The sequence below is a fragment of the Macaca thibetana genome, chromosome 18 (genome assembly GCF_024542745.1).
Source record: "Macaca thibetana thibetana isolate TM-01 chromosome 18, ASM2454274v1, whole genome shotgun sequence".
Classification (NCBI taxonomy): domain Eukaryota; kingdom Metazoa; phylum Chordata; class Mammalia; order Primates; family Cercopithecidae; genus Macaca; species Macaca thibetana.
In genome coordinates this window covers 5192501-5216358 of record NC_065595.1, presented here as the reverse complement: position 1 = coordinate 5216358, position 23858 = coordinate 5192501, and the positions used below count along the sequence as shown (strand labels likewise).

General features: G+C 36.9%; 1 protein-coding gene across 4 annotated transcripts in view; it reads left to right on the top strand.

Annotated features, from left to right (window-relative positions):
- ZNF407 (zinc finger protein 407) overlaps positions 1–23858 on the top strand; it is a 460325-nt gene that overhangs the window by 162719 nt on the left and 273748 nt on the right. For all 4 annotated transcript variants that reach the window (XM_050768239.1, XM_050768240.1, XM_050768241.1 and 1 more), the window contains one exon: positions 9091–9165. In XM_050768239.1, the coding sequence (XP_050624196.1) occupies positions 9091–9165 (75 nt within the window). The remainder of the gene's footprint in view (positions 1–9090; positions 9166–23858) is intronic.

Below are 23858 nucleotides of genomic sequence, written 5' to 3'. Positions count from 1 at the left end.
TTTCAGCTTCTTTGCCCCATTTTCTTGAAAAAGTCAAAGTCACTTATCTTCTCTGAGCCCCAATTTCCTCCTCTCTCAGGGCGATCTGATTATGCCCAGACTGCATACTCGTACACTCTTGGGCAGCCTTTGAGGAGACATATAAAACTCTTGTATAAACTGTACATCTGACTGTAAGCAATATATTATTTGTTGCTTTTTTAAATGACAAATTTTACTTATAGAAAAACAACCCTATAAATCATCTAAATCTAAATCCTGTGTCAGAGTGAACTTGGTTGGTGTTTGCTTCTTTTCATGTATGTTTGTTCATGTATATATCAGAATACAAGAATAAACATACATAGGGTTTGTTGTATGTAGTATTTTTTGTCCTTTTAAAATCTAAGCTATCAAGAGCAGCTTTCTGTATTTTCAGTTGATGCATAATATTATTCCATGATTGTGCCGTTGCTATTGAACTTTTAGGTTGCTCTCACTTTTCAGTTGGATTGTAGCTTTTTATCTTTTATTTCATATTATTTTTAGAGTGCGTATTTCAGCAGTTAGAATACCTGATTCTGAATGACTGTTGAAGACTATTGTTTGTTTGCTTAAGATTTGGTGCTTATCCAGTTCAGAAGGGAATTATGATAGGTTTTTGAGCTGAGGCATGACGTGAGCATATTTATATGAAGGCGCGTCATTGGGGTATATGGAGTGAATTGTATGGGAGAGTGCCTTGTAGCTGTGGTACTCAGACATAATGGTTTGAACTAGTTTATTTAAAATAGAAAAAGAAAAGTCTTGGTTCCAAAAAATTATGAAGAAACAATTGATGATGTATGAACATGAGTGTAAGATTACTAAATCGGGAAGGTGGTACAATTGATATAATTCATAAATTCTGCAGGAGATCATTAGCGTGGAACAATCATGCCTGAGTGTTGGACATGCTTTACAGTATTGTCAACAGACAAGAAAAAATGTCCTGGAAAGGCCATGGGTGGAAATATATATTTTAGTGTCGCCCACAAGGAGGTTATGCTTGAAGCCCAGGAAATGAATTATACCTTTGAAATATGAATGTATATGAACAAATATATCACCCTTAGAGGGTAAGATGAGGAACGAGAATTGACAATAGTATGAAAGAGGAAGTGATCAGAAGTGTTTTGGAACTATCAGTAGAAGCCAAGTTATTAGAGAGCTTAAAGAAGTAGTAAGTAATACCTTTACACTAAAGTTTTATGAGAATAATTGTTTGAATAGAATGCTGTCCTGCAAAAGCTAAAATGTGATTCATTTACAGTAATGTATTTGTACCACCTGAAAATTTATTATAACACATTTCAGAATAACAAAAAGATATACCGATTTTGCAGTGAATACTCATTTACCAAATGTGGCCATTACAGTTGAAATCCTCTGTGTATATTTCCTTCCGTACCCACCAGGTATGTGTTTGTTTGTGTGTTCATTTATTTCCTAGCTTTGTGGATTGAAAGGGCTTAGACTCCGTGATACTCCTGTAGCAGTGGTCAGAGTTAGCACCCAGGTCTCGCTGTATAAACACCACTACTTACTGTAAGAAACCAGGACTGATTGCAGGTCCGGAGCATGGACAGTGATTGTTGGGCCTGGAAGGCTGGTTGTGCTAGAAAATAAGGAAGAAACCAACAGTAAGAGAAGTGATGTCAAAAAACAGAGTAGCCAACTTTAAAGAGTTTCCAGTGGCCAATTTTGGGAAAACTTGAGAATTACAAGACATATTTACGGTAATACATTATAAAATATGATATAAAATCCAGGAGTCCAGATAAAGTGCTTTAGAAAGAAAGTGAGGGTGAGAGAGTATGTCACAGAAAGATGGGGGAAAATGGTTAAGTTTCTCTATCAAAGAATGCTAGCTAACTAAAATAGAAGGAATAATAGAACACTGCTGTTTTGTAGCTTTCAGAATAATCGAGTTAGGCAAGATTCATTAATGGGCGCCTATCCCATTGGGAGAAGGTTGTTAGTGAACAGGATACTCACACAAAGTCAAAATGTCACCTACAGATTACTTAATTACAAAGGGCAAGTAAGTATTTATATTGAAGAAACTTTGAGATTACTACCTTAAACAAATAATCAAGTTTAGCATGACTAAAGGGGTGTGAACCTGACATTACTTTTATCCTGATGCTGTGTTATTGGAAGTACCCAACATACATAGGTGATGTTCTTGCGAAAAATGTTTAAACTGAATCAAATCATGAGGAAACAATCAGACATACCATATGTGGGAGATTATTGTAAGTTAGGTTGCTCAGAATTTTTGTCACTATACAAACAAAGAAAACGAGGGTAGTTGTAGATGAAAAGAGACCAAGGAGACATAACGAAACACAGTGAGTGTGTCTTATAGACTATGTAGTAGATATTACTGAATCAGTATTTTCTTGAGTGTGATCTTGATCCACAATGGGTAGAAAAATGTCTTTCTTTGGAGTTGTATGCTGAAGTTTTAGGGGAAAAGTATCATCTCAGTAACTTACTTTAAGATGACTTAAAGAAAAAGTACATATTAATACATTCCTAGTGAGAGAGAGAGCAAGTAAGCAGGTGTCCCAAAACATTAATGATGAACTGGTCTGGAAAGGGTACAAGTATTTCATATATTGCCTTTTCAACTTTTCCAAGTCTTAACTTTTTTTCAAGAAAGAAGCTAAGAAAAAGAACAGTTCACAATTAAAAAATAAAAGTGTGATAGATAAAAGGATAAACTGTAAACATAAAATTAGATATGAAGTTGTTTATCAAAACTTTGTAAAATAATTATTTATCCTTTCTGCCTGCTAGGATTGTTGCTGGAAGGTTTCTACTTGTATTATTATTAGTTTTCTTTACCTATTTTTCCCATGTCAGTATTATCTACTCCACTCTACCCTTCACACCCATCTTTTGCTGCTCAGGTCAGAACAGTGTTTGTGAGAGTATTCTGACACAACCATAAGTTGGATACAATGTTTAGTTCATAGTTTAACTGTGTTACATAGCTAGCCATAAAATGGTTATTTAAATTGTTCGTGACTGGTTCTTGGACTGAATCAGTACTTTGTAGCTAAATATCTGATGGTGTCAACTGCAAGTATGTAGTAATCTAAATAGACATTATCACATAGTTTCTCAGATATTTGTCAGTTCCCACAAATATTTTTTCTTATAGTTTCTTATATTTGAATCAGAAGTTCAAAACCAGTCCTCATACTCAACACCAACTTTACCATGCTCTGCATGCTTGTGTCTCTCCAAAATTCACATGTTTATACCTGTATTAGGCTGTTCTTACATTGCTATAAAGAAATACCTGACGCTGAGTAATTTATAAAGAAAGGAGGTTTAATTGGCTCCTGGTTCTGCAGGTTGTAGAGGAAGCATCGTCCTGGCAGCTGCTTGGCTTCCAGGGAGACCTCCAGGAACTTACAGTTATGGCAGAAAGTGACAGCAGGGTGACATGTTGCTGCTGACATGTTGCTGGAGCAGGAGCAAGAGAGAGAGGATGGAGGTGTTACACACTTTTAAACAACCAGATCTTGCGAGCTCTCACTATCGCAAGGACGGTACCAAGAGGCTGACGCTAAACCACTCATTAGAAATCTGCCTCCATGACCAACCACCACCCACCAGGCATTGGGGATTACAATTCAACATGAGCTTCGGGTGGGAACGCAGATGCAAACCATATCAATACCTAATCCCTAGTGCAATAGTATTAAGAGTTGGGGCCTTTGGGAGCTGATTTTGGGAGAGCAGAGCTTTCGTGAATGGGATTAGTGTCCTTACAAGAAAGGCTTAAGGGAACCTGTTTGCCTCTTCTGCCTTGCGTGGACACATAGAAGACGCCCTGTGAGGAACAGGCCCTCATTACACTCTGAATCTCCTGGTACTTTGATCTTGGACCTTCCAGCCTCCAGAACTGTAAGCAGTAAATGTCTGTTCTTTATAACTTATCCAGTCTAAGGTATTTTGTTGTAGAAGCCCTGACTGAGTAATGTAAGCAGTTTCTAAATTGTTTCCTGAAGACACAGTTCTAATAGATGTTTTCTATGACAGAAATATTTAGTGGTCCTATAAGGTTAGAAAATATTATGCAGATCTCCTATTTCTTTCCATTTCACCATGCTAAACAGCACATACATGACTGAGAAGTCTATAGAATTTAACTTTTTTTTTTTTTTTTTTGGAGATGGAGTCTTGCTCTGTCACCCAGGCTGGAGTGCAGTAGTGCAGTGGCGTGATCTCGACTCGCTGCAAGCTCTGCCTCCCGGGTTCACACCATTCTCCTGCCTCAGCCTCCAGAGTAGCTAGGACTACAGGCGCCCACCACCATGCCGGGCTAAGTTTTTGTATTTTTAATAGAGACAGGGTTTCACTGTATTAGTCAGGATGGTCTCGATCTCCTGACCTTGTATCCTCCTGCCTCGGCCTCGCAAAGTGATAGGATTACAGGTGTGAGCCACCGCGCCTGGCCAGAACTTAACTTTTTTAACCTAGTGTTATCCAAACTTATTTGAAAATTCCCCCTACCCCTACTTTTTGGTAACATTTGTGTTGTCATCCTGAAGAATAGTCAACCATAGGAACCTGTTTGGCACAAGAGAAACGCAGCCAAACCCCCATGCAGTAAAAAATCCAAGTGTAGGTTTTGACTCCTCAAAAACATAACTACTAATAGCCTGCTGTCGATCAGAAGCCTTACCAATAAGAGGAACCATAGATTAACACATTCTGTATATGTATTATATGCTGTGTTCTTACAATAAAATAAGTTAGAGGAAACGTTAAGATAATCATAAGGAAGAAAATGTGTATATTTAGTATTCTTTAAGTGACAGTGACTCATCATAAAGGACTTCATCCTTTTGATCGTCACATTAAGTGGGCTGAGGAGTAGGAGGGAGGTTGGCCTTACTGTGTCAAGGGTGGCAGAGGTGGAAGAAGATCGTAGTAGAAGTGGACTTGGGCCATTCAGACTCATGTTGTTCAAGGGTCAGCTGAGCTGTATGTACTTTAGTGGATGAGTTACATCATCTCCCATGACTCTCAAACTGAAATAATGTTATAGTGATAAACCTAATGGACTGAAGAAACAGGTCTTTATTATATGGTGTATAGTGTACAAGAATTTATTATGAAATAATGTTAAAATAAGAGTTTTTTTTTTAACTGGAATGTAGGCATTACTACTGCATTGCTCTTTTTACACCAAAATAAGTTGAACTGTATTAGGCATTTACATTGATTGCAAGTCAATCAATATTTTAAAAACATTATTATTTTTTATTTAAAGGTATTCCTTCAGATGATTAGATGCTTGCAAATGGATGACTTGAGCAACAGCAGTTCTAGCGTGGGTCTTGGCCTCGAGCAGTGGAGTTGACCTCCTGTTCCACAGGCCTCTTGGATGTTCAGTAGACTTCCTTATGAGCATGTCCCAGACTGATCTCCTTCAAAACAGCTCGATTTCTCTTAAGCCAAAAATGGATCATTTCTTTGATTTCTCTTTCAGACTCTATATCCAATCCATATAGAAATTTGGTTAGCTCTGATTACAAATACATATCCCAAATCTGACCACGTCTTCACTGCTAGCCTTTGTCCAGGTCACTATCACTGTCATCTTTGCCTGGATTATTCCAAGAGACTGTTGATCTCTCTCTTTCTCTCTCTCTCACACACACACACACACACACACACACACACACACACACCCCCCACTCAGAACAGACAGGAGTGCTATTGAAATGGAAGTTGAGGCTAGGTGTGGTGGCTCACACCTGTAATCCCAGGACTTTGGGACTTCCAGGCAGGAGGATTCCTTGAGACCTTGAGTTTGAGTCCAACTTGGGCTTGGGCAACATAGTGAGACCCCTGTCTCTACAAAAAAAGTTTCATTAGCCAGGCCTGGTGGCACATGGCTTTAGTCCCAGCTACTGGGAAAGCTAAGGTGTGAGGATCCCTTGAGCCCTGGATTTTGAGATTACAGTGAGCTATTTTTAAAAAATAAAAAAAAAAAGCAAAAGTAAGTTGGACAAGTGACTCCTCTGTTCAGATGCCTGAGATGGCTTTTCTTCTCACTCAGAATAAAAGCTGAGGCTATTGTGGCCTTCATTGTTGCCATTCTCACCCGCCCTCTTTTTTCTAACCTCCCTGGATGGGACTGTCCTCCTCCCCACTTACCAGCCCCCAGGTTTATGCTCCCACGTCACTGCTGTGAGAATGAATTGAGACTCTGCCTTCAGAGGTCTGTGATTGTGCTCTCTCCTGCTGGGGTTGCTGGTCCTTATTCCTTGGCAGGCCACGTGCCTTCATCCTTTTCACTCACAGGTCTCATTCCTGAGCCACCCAAATGTAGAATTTCAACTCCTTGCTGACATTTTAAGATCTTTATTCTCTAATTTATTCTCCAACCACTTGACACTGCTTAATATGATACATATTTTACTGTTTTTTTTTTTTTTTTTCTTGTTGTCTGTGTCTCTCACTAGGTTGTACATTTTTTGAGGGCAGGGACTTTTATTTGTTTTAGTCACCTGTGCATCACAGCTGCCAAGAACTGTTCTTGCGTAATGGTAGATCTTTAATTAATAAATATGTAAATTAAATGTATGTGTGAATGACTAGCACTGTCCACAGAGGAGTGGCTCAAGCTTAGTGTCAGTGCATCCTGTTGATAAGCCACAGGTTGTTGAGAATGCTTCGGGAAGGCATGACTCGAATGGTCTGGTTTTCTCATAGGTGCAGGACCCCTTCACAGCTAGCACATAGTAAGTGATCAGTAAATGTGATGAAACAGGGAGTGAAGGTATGAAAGAATGAGGGTTTATGGGGAGCAAGCCATGTCAATTGGCTAGCTTTCAGATTTGCCATCATTTCTGTTTTATTTCTGGTGGTATCTAGATTATGTATATATATTTTTGAAAGTTATGTTAAAAATTTTAAAACAATAATGTTACAGTGTTAGTGTAGGAGTAGTCTACATTCAGTAACCACATATGCCTGTCAATATTATGTGCATATGGGTCAGTAATTTAATGCTGGTCGTGCTTGGCTTATATATTTTTTTTAACTGAGGATGATTTTGAGGCTTTTACATTATTTATACTTTAAGCCAAATTTAAAGAATTAGTACTTCTTTTTAAGTCCAGTGTTGGTTGAATAAATATTTTGCATTTGAATACAATTGAGCTGTGTTACAGTATTAAAACTTTTTCCGTTTTTCTCCATTATAATAAAAATTATAATTTCACTAAATACTCAGCACTGGAGACATTCGGCACGCGTTAGGACATTATATCAGGCAAAAGCTTTTTCTCCCTATTTACTCTAGTTTCTTTCCCTGTGCCATGTAATATTTTTGCTTCAATTCTTAAAACCTAAGTATTTTAATTAATAATTTTGTTTTCTCTTAAAAACTGCACTATGGATTCTAAGTTCAGATCTCTTCAGTTATACTTGGTCATGTGAATAAGCTGTGCGTTGCAGCTTTGGGTTTTTAACCTTTGCTCTTTGCTATTAGCTTTATGTTTTTTTAATTATAGGACAATGGAGGACAGTAGGGAAGTTATGACTTAAATTCACTTATTATTACTGTGTTCTTTTTTAAGGAATGAAAAATGTTATTTTGTCAAAATCAAGCAGAAACAAGTACAGAATTTTTGTACTTTTTTTTTTTGCTCAGCTTTTAATATTATCACAGTTTTTAAATATATGATAATTCCATTTTAGTGATTGATGTTGGTACCAGTTATTTATAGTTGTAAAGTGTGTATTGACCATAGTTGTTATTACCTAATATTTAAGTAGAATGATTGTTATTTTCAGTGCATATAAGTGCATTATTTGGATAAAAAAGTCATGGTCATTTGGCCTTAAACCTGAGATTCTGTAATATTATGTGAAATTAAACAAAATAAATTAGACATCAAAAGAAAAGAAGCATTTTTTTAGAAGTCGTTTTGCTTTTGGCTTTTGTCACAAGTCTTTTCTGCAAGGATACAGTACTTTACAGTCTTACGTTGCTCATTTGTGCAAACATGTCCAGATGAATTCAGTGTTTAATGTTGAGAATCTTATAACATGCCAATTTGATTTGTAGCCCTTCATATCATAGAATGCTAATTAAAATCATATTTTTGCATATGTCATGTCTTTCATGTACATATGCAAATAGATTCTGTTGCCTTTCAGCTATTAGTAATTAACTTTATGAAGGACAGCTGTAATACATAATTAACAAAAATGTTTGCAAGCCCTTTTACGCTGAAAGTTACAACAGTAAATTTTCTTTCTGCTTATAGAGAGCCGTTTTAGTTTTGATGCTTCTGAATGTTTCTGATCTAAATTGTTTTAAATAATCACATGATGTAATTAAATTGATCCTGCACTGTGTTCAGGGGTAGAATGGCATTCATGTACTGCTGATTCCTGTCCAGTTCATATTTATGTCAACAAAATTGAATTAAGTAAGCTGATTTGTGTATAAAATAAGATAGTATGTCAGGTAATACTTTTTGTTTGTTTTAGTTATTGATATCTAGATACTTCAATACAATTTTTTTTGTGCTATAGATACAGTAAATATTTGTATTATTTTAAAAACCTCTCTTCAAGTTATTACCATGTTTTTAAGGAAGCTCCATGAAAGCCATTCTTTTTCTCTTTTATGGTCCTTTAAATATTTAATAAAATGACATTTTCTCAAACTCATTTCCTGATTGAAGTGTGTGATGACCTCGGGGCTGTGCATGTTATACTGAGGTATTGCTTCATCCTTCTTACCACCTGGAAGTGAAGACAGGGATTGAAGAACTACAATCATTGTGCTCTTTTGCTCACTGTTAGGGTATCCAAGATGAAAATGAACCAGTCAATTTAGATGTAGACTTCTTTTGAAGTCCTACAATATATTTAATCTGTATGCAAGCTTTGGTGTAGCAAGAGTGCCACTGTAATATGCTTTTTATGCTATGTTTGCATATATATGTAATTCTTAAGTACTTTTTGTACAGATTTCTTGCGGAGAGTCAAGTTTTACTTTTATAATTACCTTTATTTATTTTTTAGGGTTGCTTTTGTGATGAAGAAGCACTTAAATACTCATTTACTAGGCAAGCATGGAGTTGGCACCCCAAAAGAAAGGTAATTTTCTTTTTTTTTTCCATTTAAAAATACAATTTGATTTTTATTTTAGGCTTTATTTAATGACATGACTTCTAGTATTTTTTTTCACGTCAGTTCATCATGTTTCTATTTGTGGTACTCTTTTGTCGAATATCATATTTTATGCCATCGTTTCACAAAAATTTAACATATTTTAATTAAAACTTGAGTCTAGAAGTAGTTGAAAGCATCTGGAGGACTTTGAATTTGTGAAACAACCTTGAAATACTAGAAGAATTAAATTGGAGGGAATTACCTTCTGAAAATGCATTTGAGTTTTACAAATATGTAAAACTCAACTTTGTTTTATTATATATTCTTATTTTGAGGTTTTAAAATAACAGTTTTGAATTCTTACTGTAGACTTAAAGATTGCTGATATTAAAAAGAAATACATCTTGTGTCATCCCCCAAATAATACTACAGTTGCCATGTCATGAAAAATAACACTACAATTATTATGTCATCAACTGCCAGGTTTTCTTTTTTCTTGCTACTGTATCATAATTAGCTTCATCACATAGACTTAATTTTATTAGGTGAACTGAAATATAGCAGTGTCAGCTACCAGGTGAACATGGCTACTTCTGATATTTTAAATCTTTAAAGCGTGCAGCTCACTCAAAACTAACGTGAGCACTGGCAGTTTTCTTAAAGTCAGGATAGATTTTCAGCCCCCCTCAGATTCTCCAAGGTAGGATCCAAAATTCTACAGATACCCTCAGAAATTTTAGTTTTTTAAATACTGTTTTCAAAGGTCAATAGTGGTGCATTTTTTTCAGTTACTCTGAAGCCTGAGGTCTTCAGTCATATTTGTAAATGTTTAATAGTCTTTTTAAAAATATAAAATGCTCTTAGCAGTATTTTCTCTGTTTATGGGAATTTAAGTTGACCTTTCTGTCAGGCGTATTGTTTTCTTTAGTATAGCAGTATGGGCACAGACTGCTACTGAGTCAAAATTTTTGAATCTTGGGATGTCTCCTTTGCACCCATATGTTTGATTTCCTCTTTCTCTCTTTCTCTCTCTCTCGCTCTTTCTTTCTCTCCCTTTCTTTCTCTCTCTTTCTTTCTTTCCCTGCCTCCCCCTTCCCTTCCCTTCCCTTCCCTTCCCTTCCCTTCCCTTCCCTTCCCTTCCCTTCCCTTCCCTTCCCTTCCCTTCCCTTCCCTTCCCTTCCCTCCCCTCTTCCTTCCCTCTTCCTTCCCTCTTCCTTCCCTTCCCTCTTCCTTCCCTCTTCCTTCCTTTCCTTCCTTCCTTTCCTTCTCTCTTTCCTTTTTTCCTTTCTTTCTTTTGGTTTGAGATGGAGTCTCACTCTGTCACCCAGGCTGGAGTGCAGTGGCGCACGTTGGCTCACTGCAAGCTCCACCTCCCGGGTTCACACCATTCTCCTGCCTCAGCCTCCCAAGTAGCTGGGACTACATGCGCCTGCCACTGCGCCTGGCTAATTTTTTGTATTTTTAGTAGAGACGGGGTTTCACCGTGTTGGCCAGGATGGTCTCAGTATCCTGACCTCGTGATCAGCCTACCTCCGCCTCGCAAAGTGCTGGGATTACAGACTTGAGCCACCATGCCCAGCCGATTTCCCGATTTCCCGTATCTTTCTTTGTAACATTGTATTTAATAATTGCAGCCAAAATACATGCATTGAATGTGTCAGGGATGGATTATTCTTGAAATTTAAAAGGATGCTATATTTTTAAAAGAATAATTTGGGACATGTCAAAGTTATGTTTCATAAGTGTTGTTTAAGTATGTAGAAACAACATATTTGTAATTGCTATGTTTTCATTGCTTTCACATGCATTATCTCAATTAATCCTTCTTTGACCTTATTAGCAGTTCATTATTATTCCAGTTATATAGATCTAAGGACTGAGCCTAGAAAATACAATAATTTATTCAATATCTCATAAATAATAAATGATGGAACTGTTACTTTTCTGACTCTGATTTCAAAATAAATTTGAATGAAAGCAGTCGAGATTGTGTAAGTAGTAAAAAGAAAATATTCCCAACTGTATTTTTAAATAGTATACATTTTTAATTTAACTATGTCATTTTGGTTTTTACTTAGAAGTTTTTTAAAAATTGAAGAATTGTTCATATTGTTTCACAGGGAAAAATTGATCTCCCCATATATGTGTGTGTATGTATATATGTTCATGTATTAAACACATTAAAATACTAGACATACCCTGTATATTATAAATTTGAGAACCAAAAATTTATTTATTTATTTTCATTTACCCTTTTCGTTACATTCCAGGATACTTTTTTTTCCTTTTATTTAATATTTATTTCTGTCCTGAATACATAAAGGGAGATTAAAACTGAGGCAGGAGAAAGATTGGATTTCTCCCCTCTGGCACATGGTAAGCTCTTCTCAGGTACTGACACTGTTTTTGTCCTCACATCAAGAAATGAATCTCAAATGGGAAAGCACACCCACCATGTGGATCGGTACCTTTTAAGTACTCCAAGCAGCAACATTCTTCTAAACCAGACATCTTCTATTGAATTGTTTTTCCTTGTAAAAATTCCTTGAGAGGACTTCTTGTTTTTGGCGTCTGCTTATATGGCACTGTTTCCCGTTACAGAGAAATACTACACGGGAATGCCAGGGCCCCAGCAGTAGTATAATTTTCCAGTAGACACCTGTAGCTAGAGCAAATCAAGATTTCAGTGGTGTAATCTAGAGCCAGCAATGCCAGTCTCCTCGTTTCCATTTCCTGCCTTCCTTCTGGTGGTTTTAGGAAGCAAACCCTTCATCAGCATGCTGAACCATCAGTCTGGGCACAACCGTTCTCTAAATTAAGTTAAACATTTTTCTTACCTATTTAAAGCATTAAAGCCTTGGTTATACTTTTGCAAGCTTGCTGTATTTTAATTTCTCCAGGACAATATAATCAGTTTTAAAAAATGTTTTGAATTTGATTCTCCACTCTAATGCATTGCATATTATAGCAAATAGTAATAGAAGTTAGCTAAATAGGCTGTGACAATTAAATTAATAATGCATTTTGTTTGCAAGTATTTAGGCCTTGTGCTTTGACTGATATATGCAAAAATTATAATTTATTAAAAACAAATCCATATGCTTGTACTATAAAGTTTGATGATCCAATACATTTTGTCAGCATGACTGTCCTTAGAAACAGAAAACTAAATTATTTCAAATATTTTCTTTGAGACTCTGTGAACACCTGAGTGATGGCTTGTGTAAGATTATACTGTTTTGTTCCTACATCTGCATTAAATTATTTTAGTGTAGTATCCTCCAGTATTTCTGAAATCCTACACACTTAAATTCAAACAATTACATATAACCACATTCAAATCACATTCTAAAATAATAAACTCCAGTTAACTTGTGAGTTCATTTGAAAGTATTCCCTATTTTAAATGAGTAATTCTCTTTGTGGTATAAGGAAGCCAAAGCATCTTTATGACTCTTTGAATTCACTAATAGTAATCTAGAAAACGAGCTTATCTACAATTATCACAATTGGAACAGCCATACTAAGTATATCTTCTGTGAAAGCCAGGTGCAATTACAATGGAAGTGGATGGTATTAGTCGTTCAGTGCTGGAAATCAGCTGGGCTTTGAATGACTGTAAATAGGAGGACAGGGAAATGATTCGTGTAGAGTTTTGCATCTGATCCGTTGCTTTTGTGGTGTCAGAGATGCTGTCAGGACATATCTCCACTGGCAGTGTCTCAAGAAGGCTGATAAACTCAGAAAACTACCAAAGAAGAATTTTAAATTAGATGAGTGTATCATGAAGTATAAGCGTTAAATAATTTCATAACCCAGGAAAAGTACTTGTGTTTTTACTGGTGAATATTCAGATCAGAACCTTACATATTTCTTCCAGTGCAGCCATTTTTGTTGGCGTCTGTGAAGTTTCCTACCCTCAGTGCACTGTTGTTAGCATAGCTGTTGGGTGTGTTCGGACTACTGGGTTTGGCTCAAGGCTTGTTAGTATTTTTGCTTAGGCTAAGATTTTCTCTGAGGTTCTCCAGATTACTGAGCCCTGAAATTTGTGCTGGCCTCTCCCCTTTTATGATACATTTGGGATTTGGGGTTAGCTGTCTCTCTTTTAGCAGCAACATTGATCTTACTGATGAGTCGAATCTTTACTCCACCTAATGTAATTGTGGGGAGATGTCCCGGAGCCCTGATGCTTGTTCTGATTTCTTTGAAGCCACTATAATAGGACATGGCATTGTGCAGGTCTTTTGGAGACTCTTGGCTCCTTTTTCTCTATTTTCTCAAAAACTTGGATATTTATAAGTTGAAGTGGTATAAAAGCATCATTGCTTTATATTTTTCCAGCTTAAACAGGAGCATCACCTTTTTTTATGAAACATGAAAATATCTGAAACAGCAGCACCCGCGGAAAAGCACATGCACCTGGCATGCACATGTCACTCACATGTCACCCACATGGCATACATGGAATGCACATGGCATGCACGTCACTCACATGGCATGCATATGGCACACACGGCACACACGTCACATGGCATGCATATGTGACGTCACATCACGTCACATATGGCACATACATGGCATACACGTCACTCACATGGCACACACGGAACACCCACATGGCGCACATGGCATGTAAAACATGGCACACGGCATACCATGCACATGACACACATGTCACATGTCACACATGGCACATATATGGCACTCACATGGCACATACATGTCACACGGTGCACACAGCATGTACATGGTATGCACATGTCACTCACGTGGCACGCACATGCCACATGGCACACATGCCACGTGGCACGCATGTCACTGCACGCACACCACATGTCACACATGGCACGTACATGTCACATGTCACATTGCACGCATGTCACATGCCACACATGGCACATGTCACGTCATATGTCACACATGGCACACACATGGCACACACATGGCACATGCATCACGTCACACACATGGCCTGCACTTCACTCATGGCACACATGGCACACACCATACACACGTCACATGACACGGCACACATCACATGTCACACACTTGTCACTCATGTCATGCACATGGCACATGCCACATGTCACCCACATGGCATACAACGCATGTACGTGGCATGCACTTGTCACTCACATGACTTGCATATGGCACACATGGCACACGTCACTCACATGGCACATATATGTCATGTCACACACATCACATGTCACACACATGAAACATACGTGGCACACACGGCACTCACATAACACTCACATGGCACACACATGATGTGTGCAGTTGTGAGTGATGCTTCACAGAGTTGTTTAGAAGCTTAGATGCTGTTCTATGAGAAAAACCATGCGTTTATGGAAACCGTGAGGAACTTATTGGGGAACAGATTAAATTTTTTCCTATTAGAAGATATTCTGTTTATCATATATGATTTATCTCCTAAGTCACAGTTGTCACTCTTTTCCACTTTAAAGAAATAACTTCTAAGTTGTTCTTGTTGCATATATTTTATTTTATTAAACGGAAAACAGTTTTCCTCTATGACTCCATAGTGAATTTCTATAAGGTAAACACTGTTTTATCATTGAAATGGGTGATTTATTCTAATGGATGTGTTGTGATAGTGTCTTCTGACTGATATGTTCTTCATGGGTTCCTTCTGGAATATTTTTTGTAAAACTTTTCAGTCACCTGTGTGTCGAGGCTTCAGGCTCTCCCCTTTACCCACTACTTATTAGTCTTTCCCTTATTTCTTCTTTTCTGTCCATAGTTAGGAATATATTTTCTTTTTCTTTTGTTTTTCCCATGAGGGCCAATTTAGGAAAAATAAAATGTTTATGGGCTTCTCTCCACCTTAAAAAATATTTACACAGGGACTAATTCTGTTGGGCTAAAGTGGAGGAAAACATGTCCGTTCTTTCCATTCTGGGCTGCTTATTTTGTTGAGTGGGGAAGGGGGTTATATTTTGATGACGTACTGCTTTTACATGAGCTGGGAACTCTTTTTGGTTTTTCATTTTTTCCATCTCTTAACCCGTAAACCGTTAAATATAAATAGTATCTATGATCACATGACCTGGTTTTATTGTAAAAAAGTAGGATTTTTTTGTTTTTTGGTGACAGAGTTTCTCTCTTGTTGCCCAGGCTGGAATGCAGTGGTGTGATCTTGGCTCACTGCGACCTCCGCCTCCTGGGTTCAAGTGATTCTCCTGCCTTAGGCTACTGAGTAGCTGGGATTACATGCACCCACCACCACACCCGGCTCATTTTTTGTATTTTTAGTAGAGACGGGGTTTCATCATGTTGGCCGACTGGTCTTGAACTCGTCACCTCAGGTGATCCACCTGCCTCGGCCACCCAAAGTGCAGGGATTACAGGTGTGAGCCACCGTGCCCAGCTGTAAAAGTAAGATTTAATAGTGTGATAGTCCTGCCAGGTAAATTTGTTCTACATGGGAAGATAGCTAGAAGTCTTATCAATTCATCTAAAGCCAAAGTGTTTATTTTTAGAGAATTTCTCTTGTACTGTGTTTGCTGATAAACCAACAATTTACTAAGGCACATGTGGAGATAGGAGATATGCCCTCATATCCCACCAAAGTTATCTTGCTGGGATTGGGAAGCATTTCTAAATTCTGTGGGTAATTCTGTGGGTAATGTAGATGGTCTGTGGTTGCTTCGTCACCAATGTGTTATTACTAGCAGTAATATTTTATAACTTCTGCTTTATAAGTTTTGCAGGTGACAGTTAACAAAAGTCAGCATCTGTGCTGCAGAATCTCGGGATTGCAGCAGATACTTATGGCTCCTCTGCGGGGTAGAGAGCCCTCTCTTCAAGCTTCTCTCTTCGTTGGGTTCCTCAGCTCTTAGGAAGCAATGTCACTGGCACTCCTGCCTCAGTTACACAGTCAAATGCGACATAAAATATCCGGATTTCATGTGTTTGTCAGTTAATTTACTTTGATGTCATGATTACTTATTTCTTCGATTCATTTCTTAATATACTTTCAGTTTTAGCTTTCAGTTATTTCCATTGCTAGAGAACTGCTTTTCATCACTGCCTTGTTTCATTTTCTTCTTTCTATAAATTGACTATGCTGATTTAGCACAGTTATGACAATGACTTAAATTTAAGACTGTTTTAAGAAGTAACCTTATAAAAGTTATATATTTATTGTAAAGATAGTATTTAGGAGGCTGTTCATGGAAATACAACTTTCTTTTAAGACTCAGAGGAATCATTTCTCTCTGGTCTTTATTCCAGAGAAAGTTGTACTTTTCTCTAACACTCTGTTGGCCTTTGATACTAGCAAATCATGTATATGATTGAGTTTTCCTCTTTATGTTTACTGCTGGGAAGCTCATGGCCAAAATTGTGATCCATCTCTAGTGAGCAGGATGGCCTTAAAGGAATGCATTTTATTTACTACTGTTATTTCCAGTTTTATTTATTTTTTCCTTATGGGAAGTCCCATTTTATGTCAGCAATATATTTTTAAAACTCCATAAATCAAAGCTCATGTAATTCAAGGGCAGTTTTGCAATAGAAATTGTGTTTGAGTAAAACCAGTATTTTTCTGGAAGTGCATGTATCTTTAGCCATTTGGTTTTGGGGGCATTGCATTGAGCATTGTGCATCCCTGTGATTGGGTATATTTTAATTGTGCTCGCTGTGTTGCGGGAAACCGCTGTGCATTTCTGTGTAGTGCTCCAGTGGTGCTTTTTACTTCTCAGAATTATTTATTTAAAACCACGCTTGCTTCTCAAGTTTGCTGAGCAGACCCGGTTAATAAGTACTCCCGAGGAAAGGAGAGGATTCCTTTCCTTTTATACCAGGGTCCTTGCTCTCTAGCTGTATAAAAAATACTGTTTCTTTTAGTATATCTTGGTTGTCTTGGGAAAAAAACCAACACCACAGTTTACTACTTTAGTAGAAATTATCATGATAGAGGTAGTGAGTTTTTAAGTGTTAGTTGTGTATGTCACAGAAAGTAGTTTTTGTTTCTTGGTGCTTCTAAGATTCACTCCTTAATTTTAATCTAGGAAGTTTCTATGTATCCTGGATATTATTTTATTTATAAAGTAAATATAAAATATGAATATATAAAATAAATAAATATTATTTTATTAATAAACTCGAATATTATATGATTTTATTCTTTAGGAAATAGTGATTATCATGTAGTTATTTATAATATGTGACAAATAGAACTATTATTCATGCTTAAGGGTTTTTGTGGAGGTGAATGATAATGGGGCATCTTGTTTGTTCACCTATTTATTCTCTCAATAAACATTTACTGCTAGGTTCTAAGACTTAAGCGATCTGTAGTGTTTGAAGATGACACAGCCTCTGTTCTCACGGACTTTAATCTTGGGGTTGGTGTCACAGGTCAGGATAGAGAGGCAAGACATACGCAAAAGATAATTTCCGTAGGTGTAGACTGAGGATGCCGTTCCAGGGAGTGTCTGGGAGAGGCGCTACTTTAGGATGAGTGGTTAGGAAAGCCCCTCTCGAAGGGTATTTGAAAGGTGGTTAGAGGAGTTCCACCAGAGAGCACATTTCAGGTTGCCTGGGAGGGGTGGGAGAGCTTGGTGTGTTTTGTTCCGGGGTGCCTTGAGCTGAGTGGTCTTGCGCACAGAGTTGGGGAGAGCAGTCTAAGGTAAAGAACTAAGATCCCAGAGTTGTGTGCGTTGTTTTAGGAAATGCTCACCAGTGAGGGTATTTTATTGGCAGAAGGGGGTTTAGTGGAGAGAATATGGGCATGTCAGGATGAACCTGGGAACTGAGTTGGAATCCAGCTGAACAGGCCATGGCTACTGTGCCAGTCGTCTTTTCCTCTGTCTGTAAGAGAAAGCTGAGAACTCCTTGGAACTGTAACTCTGACATCGTGGAGTGCAGAGCCCAGGGAAGGAGCCTGGGCTGGTGGATTCACAATGTTTCTGTGGCATTCGTCCTGGAACTCCACCTCCTTTTTCCTGGTTTACTGCCTACTGCCTGGTCTCTTCTCTTCCCCAGTCACTAATTTAGTTTCTTTCTCTTCAATTTCATATTGCCGACCGGCCTGCAAATAACCCTTTTAATCCTGTTTTATTTTGTTAAAATCTTTCCCTTACCTTTGTATCTGTGTTGTTTTTTTTTTTCCTCTGTACTTTTGTTCTACCGGTTCTCCAATACACTCATATAACATCCCACCTCTCGTGGTTGCCGGTCCAGATCATGCCTTTATTTCAAGTCCCAGTCTGACGCCCTGGCTGCTGTCTCCTGTGAGTCCTTTTCTTGTTTACTATATCTTTAATTGATCTTCTTTTTCATCACATTCCTATGGAACATTAGAGAATAAAAGGTAATACATATGTTAATATGTGTTTAGATTAGAAATACCTTTATCTTATTCCTTCCATCTCCCCAAAAAGAAACCAAAAGACTGTAATAATACTGCATACATTATAATTATGTTATTCAGTACCAGTTCAGTGAGTTATTAGGCCAGAGATATATGGTTAGTACCCTTATAATCTTTACTAAAATGGCAATTATTTCATTCTCTTGCCTCTTATATAGAAATAAGATAAAACCGAATTCTGTAGAGATATTGGACTATACCTTTTGTAGTATGAACCTTCCAGTTGCCCTTGTGTGTAATAATACATTGTTGTCTGCTGTGATAAATTAATTTTTAAAGGATTTTTCTTTTCTGCTACCATTTAGTCTAGTGGTTCACTCAGATTTGGGGTACAAGAATATCTGCCGTTTTTAAGTTTTTAAGAATTTAGGTGTTTTTCTTCAGTTGGCATCTAGAATATTTTTGGCCATTATTTCTTTTATTTCACTTAAATTACTTTTAGAACACTGGGGCTTATACAGCTGGACTCTGACTAAAATATGCCTTAAGCTCTTATCTTTAACTCCCAGTCATTGCCAGAATTAAAGAGAACAAAGGCCTATATGTTCACTGCAGTCTTCAATTATGCCTAATTACTAACTTTGATACAGTTTCATTATACAGTACTGACTTTTTGTGAGCAGTTCTTTATGATGTCTTGGTAGTTGCTTATAAAAGTCCAAATTAAAATTTTTCGTGAGGAATTTTCAGGAAACAGAATCTATCTGAAGTAATTTTTGTCAAGTTGCATCAAAGCAATTTGATCATTTTTATGAGAAACAAGATATTTTTGTTTCATTATGCTACGGTGCTACGATAGGACAAAGGAAGTATTTACATAGGTTATTTCTACAACAGGATTTCCCCCAGTTCTTGGTCCTAGGGCCACTTGCATGATTGATCTATTGTGAGCTTCGAACAAAGGGATCCTCTACTAACACTGTGGTGTTTTCTCACACTTAGTACTCATAGGAGAAAACAAGCAGATGATTGATAATCCCATTATTTGACATCTTGATCTTGTGGTCATCCTCCGGTTCTGCAAGATGTCTGACTGTCATTTCCGTTACTCCTTTCGAGAGCATTAAGGCACTGTTTGATATTTTTAAGATATTGCTACCTCCTCGGGTTGAATCATATGAACTTGACATTTACTATGCTAAAAACGGTCAAATATTGTTAATTTCATATGAGTCAAACTAATTTTATATAGAAATGTTTCTAGTATATGATGTCAATATAAAGATCTGCTTTTCAGGGAAATAACCCTTTCCATTGAGATTTAATTTAATCCAGGTTTTTATTGTTTTGTGAATAATGATTTCCTAGACATAGCATTGGGCAGTAAGCCTATCGTGGAAGAAGGCTGGTCAAAGTGAGATGAGAAGCAGTGTCACCCTGGTGAAATGTATCAGCTTTTGGTGAACCTGACATGAATTTATCGACACCGTCAGTATTTTCACTCACTGCCATTCAGAAAGCCATGGCTCCCTGTACTTTATTTTCAAGGCTCAGATTTTTTCTCATTCTGTGGTGCCTTTCCTAGATTCCATTCCAAATAGTCACATCTTACCACTTAGAATGCTGATTTAGCACCATTCTATTTTGCCTTCCTTTAAAAAAGGCATTTGTCCTGTCTCCAGACTAGATGGTTAATTTCTTGAGGGCTGGTCTCAGCTTCTCTTTCCTGTCTGTGTGTTGAAGAAGGGGATTCACATTCAGTAAGTACTACTGGATTTAGGGTACTAAAATCTTCATTGAGATTTTTCTTTTTCATGATGGTCTTTTACTCAGCCTGTCTAATTTATGATACACAGTCCCAGTAGTATTGCACCTTGCGTAGTTCTATGGAACTTTATATGGCACTGCTACTTACCGAGTCACTCTCAAGTTCATCGTACTTAGAATGAATGTTGTCTGTGATGCTGAGGACAACGTTTCCCCTCCTTGGTTGGCAGATTTTGGTGAAACTAATGTGATTTTATAGTTCTAAAATACAAAAACAATCATACTGTTTAAGTATGGAATTTTATCATTCTAAAGGTACTAATTTTTTAAAAAGACATCCAAGGCATTTTTAATTGTGAAGGTCTAAATAATCTTTGCTTCGTTTTTTCATGCTAATCACACAGAGCAAAGGATTATGGGAAACAGCAGATTCAGCAGAACATGTAGATGAAAGTGTTTATTTAAATTAGACCCAAATTTTCTTTGAAGTTAATTAAAACAATAATTTCTCCTTTCATTGTCACTGTGCATTGCAGTGTTTAGAATGCCTTTTTCTCTTTTCCTGTTTATGATTATGCAATATGGATATGCCATATATTTTTGGCAACTAGATAGTGGCAGACTTATTTCTGGATAACAAGTCTTCTAAAATTTATGCCTTTTGCCTTTGAAAAAATTATATTGTTAATATGATAAAATACTGAACATCAGGAGAAATTTTAATTAATGGCATGACCCCAATGCTTATTTTTAAAATTAATACTTATAATAATGACAATATATGAGCATATTTCAAAGTTTCAGTGTGTTCAAAAGAATATGAAAATATTCTTCTTCTTTATTTTCAAACTAATTTCTTTATTGTTGGTTTTCTTAGCATTAACTCTTTTTCCTTAGCTGAAACAAAAAACAACTTTAAAACTTACATGGAACATAACTGTGTGAAGTCAATAAAAGCCAAGCTGCTATGGTCGAAGCTGGAAGAGGGTCACAAAGACCATGTCAGTTGTGGAGCAGTTTCTCCACGTCTCACAGAATCTATGAGGCACTTCGTCAGATTAAAGACAATATCTTTTATATACGCAGCTCTCCTCTCTTATTTATTTGCTATTGACTTTTGTAGAGTTAACATCCGTAACATTGTCTATTCCTAAGACATGAAACTTAAATTTCTGTAGATTATTTTGAACGGGCGTGTTCAGAGACCACTGTGACAGAGTTCTTAACTAGTGAGAGAACCCACGATGTGAATCTCAGTATTGTTTTATTAATTTTTCTTTACTCATTGTATGTTTCTAGAATATCTGAAGAAGTGATTAAAAACAAAACAGTTATGTCAAAAGAATCCAACTGCTGGAGTTGGTGAAGATAAATAATAAAAAGTATTTTGGATATAATCATTGTTAGCTAGAAATACAAGTTTGGCATAAATCGATGTCTGGAGTGTAATATTTCTAGTTTTCAGGTTTGGTGTTAAATTCACAAGTGTTTATTACTAAATGAATAAGTGTTTATTACTAAATGAATAAATAAGGTAGCTTTGTGGCTTGAGGCATGATCATGATTTCCCACATTCATAAATAAGATCCACACCATATGCTTGACGTGTAAACAAAGAAAAAGGGATTTTTGAAATTTTTATTTAGTCCTTTAGTACAAAAACTACCCCATTCAGTAAAGGAGAAAAGTTTGTTTCTTGTTGGATGTTATGAATGTAAAGTGTGACTTTCAGCAAAAATGTAATTTGTTAGAAAATTGTTAGTGTTTATTGTAAGATTTTATCTGAAATAACAGTGGTGAAATAACTTGAGCAGCTCTTCAATTCATTACTATGATGAGAAGAGTTGGATTTGGGCATTTTATTTTAGGAAGTATTTTTCTTCCTATAACTTGCAGTTGGCAGAAGAGGGAACATCAACTGACCGTGTTGTCAGGAAGCGTTTTCCTGGGAGGAAAGACCTTCTTAGAGGAGAAGGCCATGAGTCAGCGCGTGCTCTTTGTAGAGGAGAGCAAGCCTTCTCAAGTTGGGTGTCTCTCATGGAGGGAGAGCTACCGCCAGGCTTTCAGGCAGCTGACTTGCCTCTCACCTGTTAACCAGGACTTCATCAAGCTGCCACCATCTGAGAAAGAAATGTTGATTAGCGCTGTCTTAGGAAATGGAGACATTTTGATAGAAAGTTGCCAGCTACCAGGTGTGACGTTGAGTCCGGAGAAGTTTCTCTCCGAAGCCTCTGGTGTTTGGTTTGTCACTGAGCTCTGCTTTAAGGCTGTTTTCCCTCCTTGTGAGAACAGTGGCAGAAGCCTGGGAGATCCGGCTGACCCGCCTTGTAGATCCAGCTGACCCGCCTTGTCTTGCCGCCGTGTGCGTGCTGTCAGCGCCTTCACATGTGTATTCTTCCAGCCAGCTCCATCATCTGCATTGTCTATATTTTGGTGCCTTAGGTTGATGTTACCCAGTAATGAGGTACTCAAGACAGGCTGTGGAGTTCCTTTTTCTCTTTAGTGGCATAATTCGTAGCTTTATTAATGATCTTATATTTATAGAATCACTGAGGTTCTAAAGGGGTCACATAATTTTTTTTTTTTTTTTCAGAAATACTACTTGACCAGCTTTTATGAGGGAAGGTCTATTCTACTGGGCTTTTTAAAGGCCTCTGTTCATATGCCTTGCAAGTGTCATTGGCTTACTTTATTTAATTTGTCCTAACGCTATGTAGCTTATTGCAGAATAACAGAATCATACAGTTTTGGATTTTAAGAGAACCTTTAAATTTCACAGATGTAAAAGTTTCAGAGAGAATTGCCCTAGATAACCTAGGTTATCAAATTTTTGGCAATTAAGAAATGGTCTGTGTCTCCATATTTCGTAATATAACTTCATAACTTCACCTTTTTTGGTACAAATGAACTATGATTTCATAGTTCTTTGGTAAAGCTATGCTTTCTCATGAGAGATCTTTTGGTAGAATTGCATACGATGCTTAATAACTTCTCAGCACTTTTAATTTTAGTAATTGGTGGCAAATTACGTACAACCTAGTACATTTATGAAAGTTAAATTTCCTCCCCTTTTTGGATGTTTTTTGATGAAAAAGAATGTATAAAAAATAGATAAGTCTGAATATATTTGTTTAAATGAACAAGATTATGCTTGTTTTAAGTCTTCAGCTTATTACTATCAAACTTTTATAATGATGCAATTTTCAGAAGTTATAGACTTTTCCTTTTTTTTCTTTCAATTATGGCATCATTACTGTTAGCATTTGTTGGTATATAAAGTATACAACAAGACTTTTCTGGCGAATATTATACAAATAGTATAAAAATATTCCAACAAAACAAAGATGAAATATTTTCCATTTATTATGAAGAAATGTCTAGGAGTTGACTCTACACTCTGGGGCTGTTGGCAAAATAAACTTGCATATGTAGTGCAGATTATCTGAAGCCAAATTAATTTAGCCATTTGTGGCATAGATTAAGTCATAGCATCTGGATATTTACTTGTCATTCTATAACATTTTAAAAGTAAAGTTCATTTTAACTCTATTACATATGAATCAATATA